General features: G+C 44.5%; 1 protein-coding gene across 1 annotated transcript; it reads right to left on the reverse strand.

Moving 5' to 3' along the window:
* Nucleotides 1-855: 855 nt before the first annotated feature.
* On the reverse strand, nt 856-16,623 carry cry2 (cryptochrome circadian regulator 2). The gene is made up of 12 exons (XM_084453170.1): nt 16,359-16,623; nt 14,364-14,472; nt 11,247-11,389; nt 9,176-9,360; nt 6,534-6,622; nt 6,124-6,264; nt 5,688-5,999; nt 5,128-5,279; nt 4,477-4,679; nt 2,975-3,058; nt 2,319-2,558; nt 856-2,114 (listed from the first exon to the last, which is right to left on the reverse strand). The coding sequence occupies exons 1-11, from the start codon at nt 16,514-16,516 to the stop codon at nt 2,338-2,340; spliced, it is 1,797 nt and encodes a 598-aa protein (XP_084309296.1). The 5' UTR covers nt 16,517-16,623; the 3' UTR covers nt 856-2,114; nt 2,319-2,337.
* Nucleotides 16,624-18,047: the final 1,424 nt, after the last annotated feature.

The following is an 18,047-nucleotide window of genomic DNA, read 5'->3' on the forward strand; positions in this document are numbered from 1 at the left end:
ATGTCGTTACTGTATTTAGGATGCAGCAGAGCATTTTCTCAGCTACTTGCCACAGCCATGAACAGACACAGTAACACACACACACCCATGTACGTCCAACTACCAATTACCTTTAAGGACAAGCGAACGTACGTGAAAATAAATCTGTCAATAACACCCATATTGTTAAGTATGAGGTCACCCACTGTCTGCACTGGGTGTTGTCTTGATTGTAAATAATCTGATTGATCACGTGTCCTGACCCCAGAGAGACGTATAATAGAATACAGCTCTGCTTTCCCCCACATCCTAATTCTGTCCTCTACTCTATCAGATTACATCTGAATGATTCGCCATCAAAGCTCAAATATCAGTTTCACTGGAACAAGTCTGCGTCAGGTATCTCAGTAATTCAGTCAGTCTTCAGCTGTCTCTCCTCTATTTGAATTCAAGTGTACAGTCAACAACAGACTGGAGGTTACAGAATGGTTTCATTGGTGTGTACGTGAGTGTTTGTGTGTGTAAAACACAAACAAGATTGTTTCTCTGCCATGGCTATACAACATCTCCTGACCCTGTGTCCAGGGCTGTTTTCACAGAGAACCAAACTGTGAACAATACATAACTAGCAATTCTACTCTTACAAGAAGAAAAACAACTGAAAGAATAGCACTTATCTGTTCTCCATACTTAAAAGTGGAAGTCTAACATGCTACTGTATGATAACAATGAAAAGAGAAAAATGATACAAACACAAAAAGGGTCACAATTCCATCAGTGCTTTAATGAAAATAAACTCTTTTGTACAATACAAAACAAATAAATAAAATCATTCTACAAAGCTCATGGAAACTTAAATTAAGAGTGAATGTACACTTTTGCTTGGAATGTACAATATGTGGGGACATGATGCGCAGCTAAAGAGACGGTCAGTATTGAATGGGTGGGAGATCATGGAGGAGGGTTTCTGACTCAGGGTTCCTTCTACAGTAACCCTCTCCTTCAGGTTAACACTCCCTCCACAGACAGGGGGGGGGCAGAGAACAGCCATGCTGAATTAGCCCGCTGTCCAAACAAGAGCAGACATGTACTTGTTCCTATACTCTAACTTTCACCAAAAGTAAATGATGTAATTAACTACAAGACAGACCCAAGCAACCATCTGAAGTTAGTGCTCTCGATTATCAAGAAAGTCAAGAGCCACCACATGTTTGCTGAGGTTGGTGGGCTAATTCAGCCGTCCTTGTCCCATCCCCCAGGGCAGTGCGACAGAGACAGCTGATGGGGAATATATACACAAGGCTGATAGATGTACAATTATAGTAGGGAATTAATATAAATCCTTTATACACAGCTCATATAAATTCAGAAACGCTATCACAGTGGATTTGTGATAAACTTTTATTGTCCATGGTCGTAAATGTGTGTGTATATACGTGTGTGTGTGTGTGTGTGTGTATACTGTATGTGTGTGTGCATGTTTGTGTTGAAGGGAGGGGATCAGGCAGACACTGCTACAGTATGTTTACAGTACACACATTCCACCGGCCATAAAAATCAAACAGTCACAAGAGGGGATGTGACTGGAGTACCAAAACTATATAATATCAAAATGTTGATTAATAGAGCACCCTCTTCAAAAAAAGCAAAAGGCTGGGGTCACCTCAGCTCACATTGTCAATTCAGGAAGCAGTTTAAAATCAAAATGCACATCTTGAAAAATCTGTGCTGTAAAATCTTTATCATATTTTCTATGGAGAGGTCATTTTAAAATAAATTAACCATACTCAATTATTAAATAGGTAAACTAAATAGTTAATATTTAGTTGTTTTTCCTCATCCTGGATTGACATTATTGTAATTGAACTGACCTCAACCCTGGTGTGGGTGCAGCAAGAAGCAAAATAATAAAGTCTGTCTTTAGAGCTGAAAGCAAAGGGTTAATCACTAGCTTGATATAAATGCAGATTATAACCTTGCTCTGTAGTATGATACTGTCAACGGTGTGGAAGTATTATGTAGTGAATGAATGAATGATGCCTGTGTGTTTGTGTGTGTGTGTGTTACTCTAATCTTGCCAAACAGAACGGGTGAGAGCATCAGATGTCTCTGCCTCTTCTCTCAGGTGATGACTCCTGCAATACAACCAACAAACCACTTGTCAAAATGGCATCAAGGCAAACATCTCTTCACATTTACACACAATCTCCCTCTCTCTCGCACGCACGCTTACACACACACACACACACGCATACACACACACACACACCCACACACACCCACACACACCCACACACACCCACACACACCCACACACGTACACACACACCCCAATGTACCTTCTGTCACTGGTCATGCCTAGTTGTCTGTCTGTTCCTGTGTGAACTCCTCCATCCCCACCTCCTCTGGTCTCTCCTCCATCTTCTCCCCCTCTCCGTCGCCCCCCGCGTGCTCTCCTCTGGCAGGGGCGCTGTACTGGACCTTGGGCCTCTGGCGGTTCTGGAGCGCTGAGAGTCGGCCTCTCCTCCTCAGACACTGGCCTGGGGCCTGACAGGAAGTGCTGGGCTGTGGGGGGGAATCTGGAGAACAAAGACATTCCTATTAGACAGCTGCTCGTCCATCTCATCCTGGGACTTCAGATTTCATACATTTGTGCTGATGATGTTTTCAACAGAACACATTTGCAAGCATCTAAAGCAATTAGCACTAGGCTAAGCTCTCAGTCACTTCTTTAGAAAGGAGATGCACTTATGAGTTCTGGCGAGTAGTAGTACACTTGACTACCTGCATTAAATGCAATTATTATAAGTCGCTTTGGATAAAAACATCTGCTAAATGGCTGCAATGTAATCGTAATGTAAAGTAATTTAATTTTCTAAGAGAGAAAGAGAGAGAGAGAGAGAGAGAGAGAGAGAGAGAGAGTTTAATGACTGAGGAAGTCAGAAAAGAGAAAGCGGGTTTTGTGACCAGTGAAGTCAAATATGTCCCAGTGTACCACAGGTGCTGCTGCTGGCCTGAGAGTCATCTGTCATCGGAGGCTCCGCCTCCTCCTGGATGGTGGGCACAGAAGCTAGGAGACCTGACAGAGATAGACACACACAAACACACACACACACATACACACACACACACAATTAGATGTCAATTTCTATGCAGATAAACGCATGAATTGAATGACCTATGACATCTGGCTGCAGGGACAACAGTTGAAAATTAGTCATTTGGCTAACACTGGCACATTTACCTTGTGGGTGATTAATGTGCATTGTCTCTGATAAATAAATACAAATCAATCAACATGGACCTGAAATCTACCATTACAATTGGTACTACATTCCCTGAAGGCAGAATTATATTCAAAATAGGATGAAATGGGAAGCCATTTGTAATGGATGATTTTATTTATCTAAATGCCATTTAACCACCAGGTGGCTCTCTAGCTCCATAGAACCACAGTCCACAGTGCTACTGTACTTGCAAGAGGAGAACGAGTGAACCAGCACCCAATTCTGAGGCAAGGTGTTGACATGTCATGCTGATAAAATCATGATGACATGTTAAACAGTGTAATAGCGTTTTGTTGACTTAAATCCAAGCTTAATTCCAACGCCACTTGATGCATCATAAAAGACAAAGAAGGTTGAATTTCCAAATGGATTCATCTTTTGATAGGTTTAATCCATGTGATGCATGTCGTCAGCATGTACAGTTGTTGAATTTGTAAGTGGACTGGGCTTTTCTAGTCATCTATAGAGCCGGCATATTAGGCCCGGTTTGGTCTAAAATGTAAGCATATTCGCAAGTCAGTCGTGAATTAAAATATCACTTAGAAAAATTAATATAAAAAGAACCTCAAGCGATTTTAACTTTACTTTAGGACACAAAATACATAATGAAAATGACAATGTTTTACAAAAAAACTGTGAAAACAGGCCATACAGTAAGATGGTATGATAGGCTATTGTTCATTTGGACTATGCCTCCGTCTGCTGCCATATAGTTTTACTGAGCCAGAGCCTTCATGAGAGGTCAAGTAGAGCTCGTTAGCCAGGACACAACGGTGAGCGAGGTACATGTTCGCCAAAACAAGCCTCTTTTGTTAGCTGCCATGGAAACATGAGCCAGCTCTGTCCAGTGAGCAGGACCGGGTTTCAGGTCAGGTCAGGCTTTAATGGCGGAGACACGCTGGGAGGACGAGTCTCGTTCCCCAGAGGTTTTTCCTCAATTGACCACTTTCTCTCGGCCCACTGGCAGAACAAGGAAATGAAGTGAGGAGCCATGGGGGTTGTACTATAATATGTTTCTGAAAGGTGCAAGAGATGAGGAGAGATTGAGCCTGAGACAGACCACAGAGGGAGTGAGGGAGGTGATGGAGGAGAGAGCAGAGGAGGTGGGGATGGAGGAGTTCCCACAAGTACAACCAGACACCTAGGCATGACCAATGACAGAAGATACATTGGGTCACGTGTGTGTGTGTGTGTGTGTGCTTAGTCTTACTGAGCCCTCTGTAGTGGGACAGCTGCTGGTAGACCTGTTTCATCCTCTCGATGTTGAGCCGGCTGCCCTCGGCGTGGTTGATCATGGGCTTGGGGTAGTCCACGCCCACCACGCAGTTCGCCGCCTTCTGGACCGACTCGGGGGCGTTCCAGGGCTCGTAGATGTAGCGGTTGGGGTAGTCCTTCAACTTGGGGATGTAGCGCCTGGAGATGGGACCATACACATGTATGTTACCGCCAGTCTCTGTTCAACAATGGCGTGTGTGGTGTACGGTCGGTAAAGGTCGGGACCTAATAGGGTTTGTGGGGGGGGGGGCACCGCATTGGTCATTTGAACTGGACTCCACCCCTCAAATCCCAAAGTCCCTGCCGGGTCAAGGTGTGCAGGGTGCAGCCCGAAGCCTACGGGATGGTCGCAGTGAAGGAGCGGTGCGTACGTGTGCAGTGTGTAGGGTGCAGTGCGTAAGTGTGCAGTGTGTAGGGTGCAGTGTGTAGGGTGCAGTGCGTAAGCGTGCAGTGTGTAGGGTGCAGTGTGTAGGGTGCAGTGCGTAAGCGTGCAGTGTGTAGGGTGCAGTGCGTAAGCGTGCAGTGTGTAGGGTGCAGTGCGTAAGCGTGCAGTGTGTAGGGTGCAGTGCGTAGGGTGCAAGAGTACCTGATGTAGTCCCCGCTGGGGTCCGTCCTCCGTCCGAAGCCTACGGGACAGTAGCAGTGGAAGAACTGCTGGAAGAAGGCGCTGCAGGACAGCCACATCCAGCTGCCTGCGTTCACGCTCCAGTCCGCATCCAGCAGCAGCTCCTCGAACACCTGGAAGACCCGACCGGACGTCAACAGTCACCACGACGACGACGGCAGCGTCAACAACAACATAATTATTTATAGCATCGGTCGAGTGTGCCTCCTCGAATCCCAGATGGAGACAGCCCGACGACCGAGGGCAATTTGTGCCGTGATCTACCCGGCAACAGCTGCTCGTGTGGGTTCTGCTGAGCGAGGCCAAACTGGAGTGTTCTCATGGCAGTTCGACATTCGCAATCAGTGTTTAAGTTATCGAACTAGTTGTTCTAAGTGCAAGCCGACGGTATCGATCTGTTCTTCTCTCGTTGGCTCCTACTGAACAGGACTAAGCTGTGAATGGATTCGGGGTATTGACCGGGAGAAGGTTATCCCCCCTCCTCCCCCCCCCCCCCCTCCCTTCTCTCTCCCCCTCCTCACCCTCATCCCGGACTCCCAGCTGAGCCAGAGGTCGCCGCGGGTCAGGAAGCAGGCCACGGCGTGCCGGGCCAGGTGATGGATCCAGCCCTCCTGCCTCAGCTGGGTCATGATGGCGTCGATCCAGGGGAAGCCCGTGCGGCCCTCCGCCCACTTGGCCAGCGCCTCGGGGTTGTGGTCCCAGGGGATCTGGACGCAGATGGGGTTGCCCTCCATGCGGTCGAAGTTGGGGTTGTTGGTGGCGGCGGTGTAGAAGAACTCTCTCCACAGCAGCTGGCCGAACAGGGAGAGAGGGGGACTGCAGCGCTTCCGGAGCTGAGGAGAGGAGGGCGAAGGGTGAATCTTAACGTCAGAACGTCTCCTGCAGCCGATGGAACTGTTCCCTAGTCTCCTAGAGGGTGTCCAAACGGCAGAGCCTCTTATCTGGTTGTGGGTTTACCTTCATGTAGAGTTCTCTCAGGTTGTAGTAGAAGACTCTGCAGGATAAGCAGCCGAAGCGCAGGTAGGGACTCAGGCCGGTGGGACTGGCGAACAGAGCACGCCCACTTATCCGAGGACGCTCCAGATTGGCCACCCATGCCTAGAATGTGAAGCACGGCGAAAAAAAACGACATCAGCTTACTGAACAGGAAACAATGTGGCCCGAGTATCAGAGCAGCTGACTGGACATGTTTAATAGGGTAGGACTTCAAAGATCCAATGATTCAAAAGCTTTATTGTCCATGTCTTTGTGGGGAAATGCGGACATTTTACTCTCGCTTTCATGGCTTATGACTTTCATGAAATAGTCCAGAATACGTATCAAAGTGCATCTGAAAGACAGCGGTTGTAAAGGACAGTGAGTTGGACCTTTCTGTCTAAGTGCTTGTTGAGTCTGTCCAGGGCCTCCGACTCTCCTCCCCTCCACACGGCTGGACTCAGGCCCTCCGTCTTGAACCCTGCAGAGGTCAGAGCAGTTAGGTTAGATAATGGACAGCAGAGGACACGACAACACAGATCACACCCTGTCAACAAGCAACTGTCACACCCTGTCCAAAAAAAAACATCACACCCTGTCCACAAGCAACCGTCACACCCTGTCCACAAGCAACCGTCACACCCTGTCCACAAGCAACCGTCACACCCTGTGTGCACACAACCATTGGGTCAATGTCATACCTGTTTCACATCAAGATTAGCGCCAATAAACAGGCTTTTTAAACGCTGGGCTACCGGGAAGAAACGCAGGACGAATAAGCGATTGACACCTTTAACATTGCCAGTGGACGAAAATGCCTTCCTGTTGTTTTTCTGGTGTGTCACATTTGACATCACAAACACGCCGGGAGGGAGGGAGGGAGGAAGGAAGGAAGGAAGGAAGGAAGGTAGGAAGGAAGGAAGGAAGGAAGGAAGGAAGGAAGGAAGGAAGGAAGGAAGGAAGGAAGGAAGGAAGGAAGGAAGGAAGGAAGGAAGGAAGGAAGGAAGGAAGGAAGGAAGGAAGGAAGGGAGGAAGGGAAGGAAGGAAGGAAGGAAGGAAGGAAGGAAGGAAGGAAGGAAGGAAGGAAGGAAGGAAGGAAGGAAGGAAGGAAGGAAGGAAGGAAGGAAGGAAGACAGACAGACAGACAGACAGACAGACAGACAGACAGACAGACAGACAGATACAGACAGACAGACAGGGAGGCAGTGAAAATTATACAGCTAGGTCTCCCCAGTTGGTTGTGTTGTATCTTCTGAAGAAAATGTCCACAGCATCCAATACTTTTAAAGCGGCTCAATGTAGTTGTTTTGACCTTAAAATAACTTCAAAATCATTTTGATGGAGCACAGCCTTGTACTGTTATAGGCAGAATGGTGCCGTTCCCACCCCTCCCCACAAACGCTTCTTCTCAAAATAATCTTTTTGGTGACGGTCTTCAGCTAGTGGTTAACATCAGTACTCTGCGCTACAAAGGTTAACTGCCTTGATGCAAAGGGTAAAACTGAGAAAAATGGCTTTAATGATTTTATTTTTATTTTTTTTAACTTGCCAGCCAAATGGGTTATATGGTATGTAAGGATATTGCACTAATTGTACGTGTATGTATGTATTCATGAGGTAATTGATATGCCCTATAACCATGATGGCTGATTTGACCTTTGACCAAAAATGTAGTTACTGCGGTTAGCCTCAGGGGCCTCTTCCTCGTCTGATGACTGTTGGTCAGTCTCCTGTGCCTACTGCTACTGCTGAGACATGGAACTGAATGCCAAGTGTAGCCTTTCACCCTGACGACAAAACCCAGATGTTAGTGGGTCTTAGCAAGTTTTTTGGACAATGTAAAAATGATATCAGTCTGATCAGGATCCATCTAAACATCACTATGAAGGACGTGAATCTTTTCCCAGTGCCTACAGTCTTCTCTGACCACGCTGGGTCAGGCTCTCTTACTGACAGACCGTGTGTTCCCTCCTCTTTATAAAGCATCTGAAAATAGGATGACCAGGGGTCAGTTGTGCCTTTCGAATATGATGATACAGACTAGACTCACAAGTTAGTCTCTAATCGCTTCGCTCAACTTAAGACTGAGGACTTATTCCCAGCTTTCGTTGCTGAAACTGGGTGGAAACAGAGTTAAAGAATGCATTGCATTAAGAATCCAAAGTCTTTAGGGTGTGGGTTTGTTAAGATTGGTCCAAAGCAGTAGGCATAGGTTTGTTAGCAATGGTTCTCGAGAACGTTCTACTGACCATCTTTAATAAAGACATACCCAGACGACTAACGGGCAGAGATCTCCGATTGGCATCGTGAGACTAGATACAGACAGGTGAAGACTAGACTCATAAGTCAATCTCTAAACGCTTTGCTCAACTAAAGACTGAGGACTTTCATTCAGAATCTGTCGCTTAAAGAGGGTGGAAACAATGTGAGAGTTTAAAAAACCTGTATTGCAGAACCAATCCAATGTTGTTTGGACGTAGATTTAGGTCAGGATTTCCCACTAATGGAGAGTCATCTAAATCTTAAACTTTATTTAGACCAAACTGGTGGGATTTTAAGTACATCAGCCTGTGTCGGTCGCTTTTAATTGAGCCAGATGCACAAGCGTTTTCGATACGCGGTGTATTTTTGATACGTGGCGCATACACACTGAGTAGGGCTGGGTTCAAAAAAATCGATTCTGAATCGATTCATGAATCGCAAAATCGATCTTTTATTTAATGAATAAATGAAGGAATGAATAGTTCATTAATTCATTCAATGGTTCATTCATTCATTCATTTTTGGAAATCAGTATCGATACCCAGTCGTAGTATTGATGTGTTGCATAACTTGGCAGTCATGTAATTAAGGTTACAGCTAAAAAAAAACAGGTTTTAGTAACACAAACCGAATCGATATTGAATCGAATCGTGATAATCGAATCTGAACCGTGTGAATCGGAATCGATTCTTGAAATTCTAATCGATACCCATCCCTAACATAATTCATAATTCTGTATAATTCAACTGAATTCCTGAATTCTTCCTCATACCCAGCTCCTCCAGGGAGGGCACGCTGTAGTGTTCGTCGTGGTTGTGTGCGATCTTGGTCCTGCAGCGGTCCATCTGCTCCGGCGTGATGGAGGGCAGAGGTCTCTTGGGCAGCTCCAGGCGGTTCACGATGGCCTGGAACCTCTTGAAGGTCAGCGGGGGGCTGTTGTTGTTCATCTCTATGATCCTGGTCACAGAGAGAAAGATATGGTCCTACTGTATATCAGATAGCATGGTAGGGCAGGGTGATTTTTTAAAGAGTTATAACGTTGTATAGGTGGTAAAGGCAGAAAATTATATACATTTTATTTTTTTATTTTATTTTATTGGAGAATATGAAAGTTATTCAGTTCCCCAAACATGTTTCAGTGTATAAAACATACACAGCTTTGCAAAGCTGCACCAAACTATATAGCCTCAGTAACTGGTGATTAACTTCAAAAGTGGGCCACTATTCATGGGATCAATCACTTACTTTATTGTCAATCACTTCAATATCAAAGACTCGTATTTTGTAGGCATAGGCCTATTACGATTAATGTTCATATTGAGTCCTTCATCAACATTTGTAACTTCACTCCTAAAACAATGTTGCCTGATCGCAACTAAGACCCGTCTCACAACAAAGAGGGAACAGATTGAGAGGAGGTCTCCTGATCGACTGCGTGGTATCTTCCCAGGCCATCCCAGGCCTTGCTCCCTGACTGTGTCTATTATTAAAAAGTCTGGTATCTTATACAACACCCAACTATATCGGCTGCCTCAGAGCTCCTCCTATTGGATCATTTCCAGTCGAGGCGTCTGTGTCAGGAGGCTACATGTGACTGTGTGAGTCTGGCAGGCAGGCCGTGCTGCGCTGCACATGTCCTCCGCACTCCCCACCGCACTCTGCTGCTCACCTCCCACCGCCTGCACATGGCCGGTGGTGTGACCGGCAGTGGCGCCTTGCCACCACTAGGCGGCAGCACCGGCTATGGGATTTTGCCTGGCTGCTGGTTAAGCTGTTGAGCGCAACAGGGAGAAAGAGGAGGGGCTCAAGAGTCAGGGAGGGATATCAACACAGTGGCTCAGTTTGGCTCAACTGGTCAGAGCAGCTTTCCGCTCTTTGAGCTCTACGCTGCCTTAACGAGCCTCCACGTTTATATAACCAGACAGCTATGCTTTTCTTTTACTAACAGACCCAAACACTGACCAGACTGAGAAATAAACACTGATGCAGTGATGATTATGGCTGGGTTAAAAAAAATGTATTAATCGATTCTACATCGATTCTGAATCAAATGATTCCCATGAATCCCAAAATCAATATTTATTTCATTCAATGATTCATTCATTCATTTTTGGAAATCAGTATCGATACCCAGCCCTAGTACTGATGTGTTGCATAACTTAGCAGTCATGTCATTAAGGTTACAGCTAAAAAACAACAGGTTTTAGTAAAACAAACACGAATTGAATCGTGATTCTGAACCTTGTGAATCGGAATCGAATTGATTCTTGAAATGTCCGATTTGCGATAGATTTTTTCTAGGCTGGGGTTCGGTTGGTTTGGAGGGAATTCAAACCTTATCATTTCTGTTCCAGATTGGGTTGTGATGACACACGAGAGCCAGCCGGGCCAGAGGGCTGAGTGTGACCTGACTGTCCTCAAAACACGATGGCTTAGTTACATATTAACATAGCCTGGGCTGGTTTCCATCTTATGAATAGTTATTTCCCCAGAACCCACATCATCATAGATTTTGCACCTGTGCCACACCACTCTGTAAGCCTCATCTCCATTTTACCTCTGCTGTTCATATTGGGACAAGAGATTATAGAAAAGGGTGTGTTTGTATTGTTAATGGGATGTGTACACAGAAGCCTTGTTGATGAATGATTAAAGCAAAATATCTGCTCTCACCCTTGATGTAAAAAAGTATCCTAGAACTGAAAAAATTAGCTATTCTTTCATTTAACCAGCATGCATACAATACTGTTAGTGTGCTTCAAATATGCTCCTTCTGATGACAAGAACTGCATCTCTACAGATTGGACACTTCTTCCAGACGTGTCTCCGAGGTACTGACTGACCTGTCAAGGTTATAGAGGGTGTGAGAGTTCCTGACCCCGGTCTCCACTCCAAACTCATGGGCCATCTTGATGATGGCTCCATCTCGCTCTTTCCCGTACGGCTCAGAGTCATACTCAAAGGTCAGACGGGTCACGTTCCACTCCTAGGGAGGAGAGAAGAAGAGGGGGAGAGTGTGTGAGAGATGAGGAAGGAGAGAGAGAGAGAGAGAGAGAGAAAGAGAGATAACATAATTTGACAAATGTCCTCCCTACACGTTTCCTGCACAAAGTCTCCCCTGAAGTCACATAGTCTACCCTGAAGTCACATAGTCTACCCTGGCAAGGACATTCACACTGCTGAAGTGACGGATGCCATTGAGAGGAAATTAAGGACCAATTTAAGTAGTGTACTAAATATATTCTGGTCTTCATTTCCTGTCTGTATTCTAGACGTTCTGAAATGATCTGCACTAGGTGAGGGACAGAATAATGGGCTCTCCAACGTTCTTATTAAATTTGAAAAGTTAAATGTCAAGGGTGAGGTTTGTTATGCCATCAGTGGAGAACAGTTTGTTCAGCTCAAGCCCACTCATGCTTGTGCCCCTGAAGTGGGGTTCTTATTGGATGTCTGTAGCGGTAGGATGTCCAGAACTAATCTAGCTGTTCTTCCAGTGGCCATAATTATGGCGAGTGCTACTTAGGAAGCAGGGAGTGAAAATGGCCCCTCTCTGTCTCTCTTTAGACTTAAAAGGATAATACAGTGAAAACCTTACTTTCTGGTGTTTTGTATGATATTGGTACACCATCGAACTATCAAATGTGTGTTCTTTAGTTTTAAGAGAACTATACGATTTAATTTCTTAGTCCTGTTTTCAGCTCATTTCTCATGTGACGTCACATGAGAAATGACCACTCTCCGTGTCTCAGGAGCACGCCCCCCATCAACGCCCAAACCATTAATTCGTTCAAACCTTTATTTAAACTCAAAAGGACACTGAGGTGCATGCACCTCATTCACAGCATCACCGAGTGAACAGTGCACACATCAAATAAACATCCCATCACACATCAAATAAAACAATTACAACTCGAATCACCAAAGACAGAGATCATGTTTTTGAACTCTGATTGAAGGGAGAACCTCCATCTTCAACCAAGTCTGAATGTCATTCCAAGACTTTGGAGCAGCATACGAGAACACTGTCCTGCCAAGCTCTGTGTTAGCTCGAGGGACCTTAGGTCCAGCCTGGCTTATGTGCGTGGCTGGCTTGTTTCTGTTCAAGACTGGTAGGAGGTGGATTGGTAGGGATAGCCAGTGAGCTCATGAGCTCACAATAACTAGCAACAGCTTCCATAGGGGAAGCACACAAGAGAAGATCACGTACACAAATCAATATTGGGCTGGCTTTTACTATCTGGCTCGCCTTTCTTCTCCTCGACGTGTGAGTAGCTAAATTCAGGTTCATAAGCAACGTTAGCCAGCCCTAGTCCCCCTAAAATATTATCTACCATGTATTTCTGTATTATACCGAATAACATGGTGTAGGCATACACTAACATACATGGATACAGTTCCAGCAAGCTAACTAGCTACCAAATGTTTGCTCCCACTCAGGCTAGTGCATATCCATATATGAAGTGAAAACGCCCACTTGTTTATATCTGATACGCTGCACCACTGCCCCACCACTGCCCCATCTAGTGGCCGAAAAAAGAAAAGAGAAATCGAACTGAGCACCTTTAACATTCAAATCAAAGTTGTCTAGAAGTCGGTTGTGTCCACATATATCTCGCTCAAACTAACGAAACAGTCGTCCTGCTGACATTAGGCTACTGTAGCCTATGCATTTGATTTTGGTAACGTTAGCCCTCCCGTGCAATGGCAGTTACATGCACAGCGCACCATACTGTACCCTTCCCTGGCATTAAACACCAAATTAATCAGGTGCAAGCTGTGCTGTAATGTTTCCGAAGTGAGAGCCCACCAGAACTGTTGTGAGTGTGCTGTGTTGTATAGGCCTATATGTACGGCAACGTTTCCAGGTCAAATTGGGTTAGAAATCAGTTTGTCTCCCCAAGAATCTCTCGATTGTTCTCTCTTGCTCAAACTACATTCGATATGCTGTAGACTTACTGATACATAACCTATTGTTGTAATTTATGCTGTTTTGTATATGCAAAATAACTATGCTATTACTAATCGCTTTTATAATTTCTCCCCTTTTCTTGAAGCACGATCACCAACTACATTTCCAATACTGGGACTCAGGAGGTCCAGGTCCCGCGCTTCAGGGCTCTGGAGGTGTGCAGGTCCTGGAGGGCAGGTTGCAGCCAATGTCACCTAATGATATTATGTTTTAGTAGAAAGTACGTCTTCATTTTATGTCATGTTGTATGCGCAACAGTTACCTCTCTGAGAAAATAAAGATGAGAGGCCTACAGTACCTGCAGTTTTTTGTCATGTATTTATTCTAGAAAACAATTACCTACTTCTCACAATGACATCATCTTCACTTGATCAAACACACCTGTGTATTGAATCGTATGTCCTAAGGGCTTGTATTGCAGCGTTGTGCTGCGCATATACTGTAGGGGCTATTGTGATAGAATTATGACTAACTGACTTCACTGGGGGGGGGGGGGGGGGGTGAAGATATTAAGTCAAGTTATTATTTTCCTTTCATTTACAATACCAAAGAATTGTAAGTTCTGCAAAACATTCTGTCATGGGAAAGTTGTGCAAGCCTAATCATCACTGCAGTGGTGTTCTGCTCCACAGAATGTTGATCATCCCAGCACCTCGATCGAACTGCAGGAAGCATTGCACATTTTTGGATTAAACAGCTCCAGTAGCGATATTCTACTATAACCAAAGGGCATTACAATAACATTCAAAACGAGATCTATTGACTGCATGACCTGTTAAATCTCCGGACTCCACCGCGCCCCTAGAGTAGGCTACTCCTTGTCCGCTATGTGCTCACAGAGTCTTGGCGCACGGCCTTCTGTCTCTTCAAACTCATCGATTATGTTGAATCGCTGCACTCCGCATAGAAGACATAGTTGACCGCTAAGCCAGCTTCACATACAACAGCCTGTAACAAACCGGTTTTAGAGATACCTTGCTGCAGAACTGACCTTGAAAAGGCGAGGAAACACATCGGCAGGTTGGCCTCGCACCACAAACAGTCTGGAGTTCAGCTTCCGCAGACTAGAATCCAGGTCCTCCAATGACTCCAGCAGAAACCTGGTGACAAGAGGAATCAATCAATCAATCAATCAATTAATCTAGTAATCAATCAAAATGATCAGTCAACAATAGCCTACTGTATGCAGTGTTTACAGAGTAGCAGTTAGCCAGATAGCCTAACGTTGTAGAGATTGAACCTAAACAAATATCACATGGAAAATCTATTTATTTTGCCTAAACAATCAATACAGAGAATTACAAGCTTTGTATTTAAAGGACAATGCTCGTTTTTGACAACCTGGACCTTATTTACGACATATTATAAGACGTTTGACTCACCGAGATCACTTTGGTGTAGTTTGGAGGCATGTAGAAGAAATTTAAAATCCAGCGCGAGCCAGTATATCCATTTAATGGCGGTGGTCGGGGCACTTAGAATGCAGTTTCTAAAAATCTATTGCCGCGAAACGGTTGTTTTCATCAATCTGTCTTGATGAATCGCTAGTTGTGCTTACCTAGAGCATAGGCCTGTTTTGGTTTTTCACATGCCTCTGTAATATGATCTTTAGAAACGTCTTTAGACACGAAATAGCTTCCTCACTTGCTCCAGCACGCATGTGCACAGCGTGCTGGAGCAACGATTGTGCGCTGTGCTGGAGCAAGTGAGGAAGCTATTTCGTTTCGAAAGACGTTTCTAAAGATTATGGCATGTGAAAACCACAACAGGCCTATGCTCTATGTAAGCACAACTAGCGATTCATTAAGACAGATTGATGAAAACAACCGTTTCGCGGCAGAAAATAGATTTTTAGAAACTGCATTCTAAGTGCCCCGACCACCGCCATTACATGGATATACTGGCTCGCGCTGGATTTTAAATTTCTTCTACATGCCTCCGAACTACACCAAAGTGATCTCGGTGAGTCAAACGTCTTATAATATGTCGTAAATAAGGTCCAGGTTGTCAAAAACGAGCATTGTCCTTTAAGCAATAAACCACGAGAGGCCGTGTGTTATAGTGATTTTATAACAGCTAGGGGGCGTTGTTAGAACCCCTAAAACCCCCCTAGCTGTTATAAAATCACTATAACACACGGCCTCTCGTGGTTTATTGCTTTTATACAACGGTTACTACAGCTATTAGCGTAAAATAAACACACAGCAATGTAAAATATTAACATTTATTCAAAACGAAGCATCATTGCCTCAATTCCGCCGAGCAAAATAGTTCCCCTAACAAAAGGGTTGCCAAGCAACAACAATAACTAATGCACTGGATCAAATGGGAGGCGCATTAATACTGAAAATGGAATGATATGCGGTCCCAGGTGTGTGTTACAAAGTATTTTAACGGCTTCCAGCCAATCAGAATCAAGAACCACAACTAACTGTTGTATAAAGTGCAAGTAACCACGTGATTTAACGAGGCACATGATGGCAACTATCATGCCTGGAAATTAGCAAATGTATCCCTCCATCCATGGTGTATACCTATACTTCCATGGTATAGACTAGCTTCTGCAGTAGCACTACAGCAGCTAGTTAGCTAACGTTAACCAACGTGTATGCAGTCTTGAAATTGACCATAGACTTCATAGAAGCAAGATAATATCAATATCAGTACAGTGAAGTTAGCTCATTACAGATGCAGCACAATTAGAGGATAATGTGTCAATAAAGACCATTAACACAATACTGCACACTGTTATGCTAACTTAGCACGCTAGCTAACTTAGCACGCTAGCTTTTGATCGGAAGTGGAAGGAAGGAGGTAAGAAGGGCCTGTGGGACTCCTAACACGTTACATGCGCTTGCATGCCAACCACACCATCACATCAGTGTCTAACATTCATTCTTCAAAAAAGGGACCGCGCATGGATAGTAAAATCTCAATTTTATTTTGAAACGATTTCCAGGTCCAGACAGTCTGCAGACGCACTAACCTCCATCTGTTCACGCCAACATTAGCAGAACCCGCGAACCACGGGTCCAAAACATAAACACAGCGCACGGTGTCCGCGCCATGCAGGGCTTCCTGCAAAGACGGGTTATCGTGAAGTCGTAGTCCTTTACGAAACCAATGCACTGAATTAACGACCATGATTTCGTTTTAGTCCATTGTAATGCCTCAGTAATTGAGAAAAAAAGGTGAATATATTCTAAAATGTCTTAAATCTCTGCTCTTTTCAACCACACCTTGTATCTCACAAGTTTTCACAGCTGTCAACTGAGGAAAAGTAGGTGGAGTCTTTGATGTCAAAGTGCCCTGCTACGTAATAGCTTCCCCACGTTCTCTTCTACTATTGGCCAGAGAGTGACACATGTACGAAGTATTAAAATAAGAGGGGTCGTTAGCTTGGCATGGATTGGTTGCTGAGCACGTGTAGACCAGCCCTGTCACGTTTTCTGTGTGTAGGCTGTCCTGTCCTGTCTATCGCACAGCAATATGGAATCAGATGCTTTACATTCTGTGTCATGAACAGATTATGAACCTGTGAACGGCGAGCGAAATCCTAAAACAGATCTTGAAGGTGAAACTAAAGAGAAACACAGCTTTCCAATTACTAGGCTACTTACAAGATCATAAACCTGTGCAATGGATCAAGGTCAGAATCAGAATCAGATTTATTTAGCCAGGTGGTTTTCACACTTAGGAATTTGTTCTGGACTGTTTGTGCAAGGACAGGACAGTGCAAAGACAGAACAGTGCAAAAATATATAGGCTAGTATGTGCAATGTGTTTTCAGGGCCCTGGAGGCATGCAGGTCTTGGAGGGATGGCAGGTTGCAGCCAATCAACCTCTCAGCAGAGCGGATGACATGCTACAGTCTAGCCTTGTCTTTGGCTGTGGCCAGGTGATGATGATGATGTAGAAGTGAACCATCACTGTCTTTGGCAGGTTGAATTTCTTCAGCTGCCTCAGTTCAAATGTGCAATAACCAATTTATTAACAACCAACCTTCATCATAAACGTAAATTCCATATTGCAGATGTGCATACCTGAGGGGCCTGTTTTGTACAGTGTACAGTATTTATAAGGATCTATAACAACACTCTTTGTGATGAATGAATGACTTCTAGTCCTTTATTAATTCACTCATTAATCAACTCATAATTGCTCTCACTCTCTTGATGACTCAAGCAAGTAGGAAGTAAGAAGGTTTCAGCTTATGTTCATGAAGATACTGTAGATAGGCAGTCTGAAAGAGACTAGGAAGGAACTCACAGTATTTGATTTCAGATGATAGTGCTGTTAGACCACTAGATGGCATGCCTTTCCAACCAATATGCATTGCCAATTCCAGTATACTATGAAATTGCTTGTGATGGAGGTTTATTATTGGGTTTAGAAAAAAGTTGTGTATTGTGATTATGTTGCCGTCCCCCTCTCAATAATCTACACTGTGCTGGTTACCTATATGCATGCAATCAGTATGACAGTGATCTCAATTAAATTTATGCTATTATCTAGCAGATACAGTGATTTGGGTCCAGTTGTCTATTGGATCTATTGTCCTACAGATAACCCTGCCTTTTTAACAGTTTTAATGTGACATTCCTGGTCATCCAGAGAAAAATTAGCTAATAAAGTTCATACTGTAGCTCCAGAAGCTCTGTATCTCTGAGGATAT

This window comes from Borostomias antarcticus, assembly GCF_949987555.1.
Source record: "Borostomias antarcticus genome assembly, chromosome: 18".
In the NCBI taxonomy this organism is placed as follows: Eukaryota; Metazoa; Chordata; class Actinopteri; order Stomiiformes; family Stomiidae; genus Borostomias; species Borostomias antarcticus.

Coding starts and splice junctions, on each gene's coding strand:
- cry2 (XM_084453170.1), bottom strand. CDS start 16,516: ATGGTCGTTAATTCAGTGCATTGGTTTCGTAAAGGACTACGACTTCAC. Junction 6,623..9,175: donor GCCCTCCCTGGAGGAGCTGG/GTATGAGGAAGA, acceptor TGACCTCTGCAG/GGTTCAAGACGGAGGGCCTG. Junction 5,280..5,687: donor GCTGGGAGTCCGGGATGAGG/GTGAGGAGGGGG, acceptor CGGGTCTTCCAG/GTGTTCGAGGAGCTGCTGCT.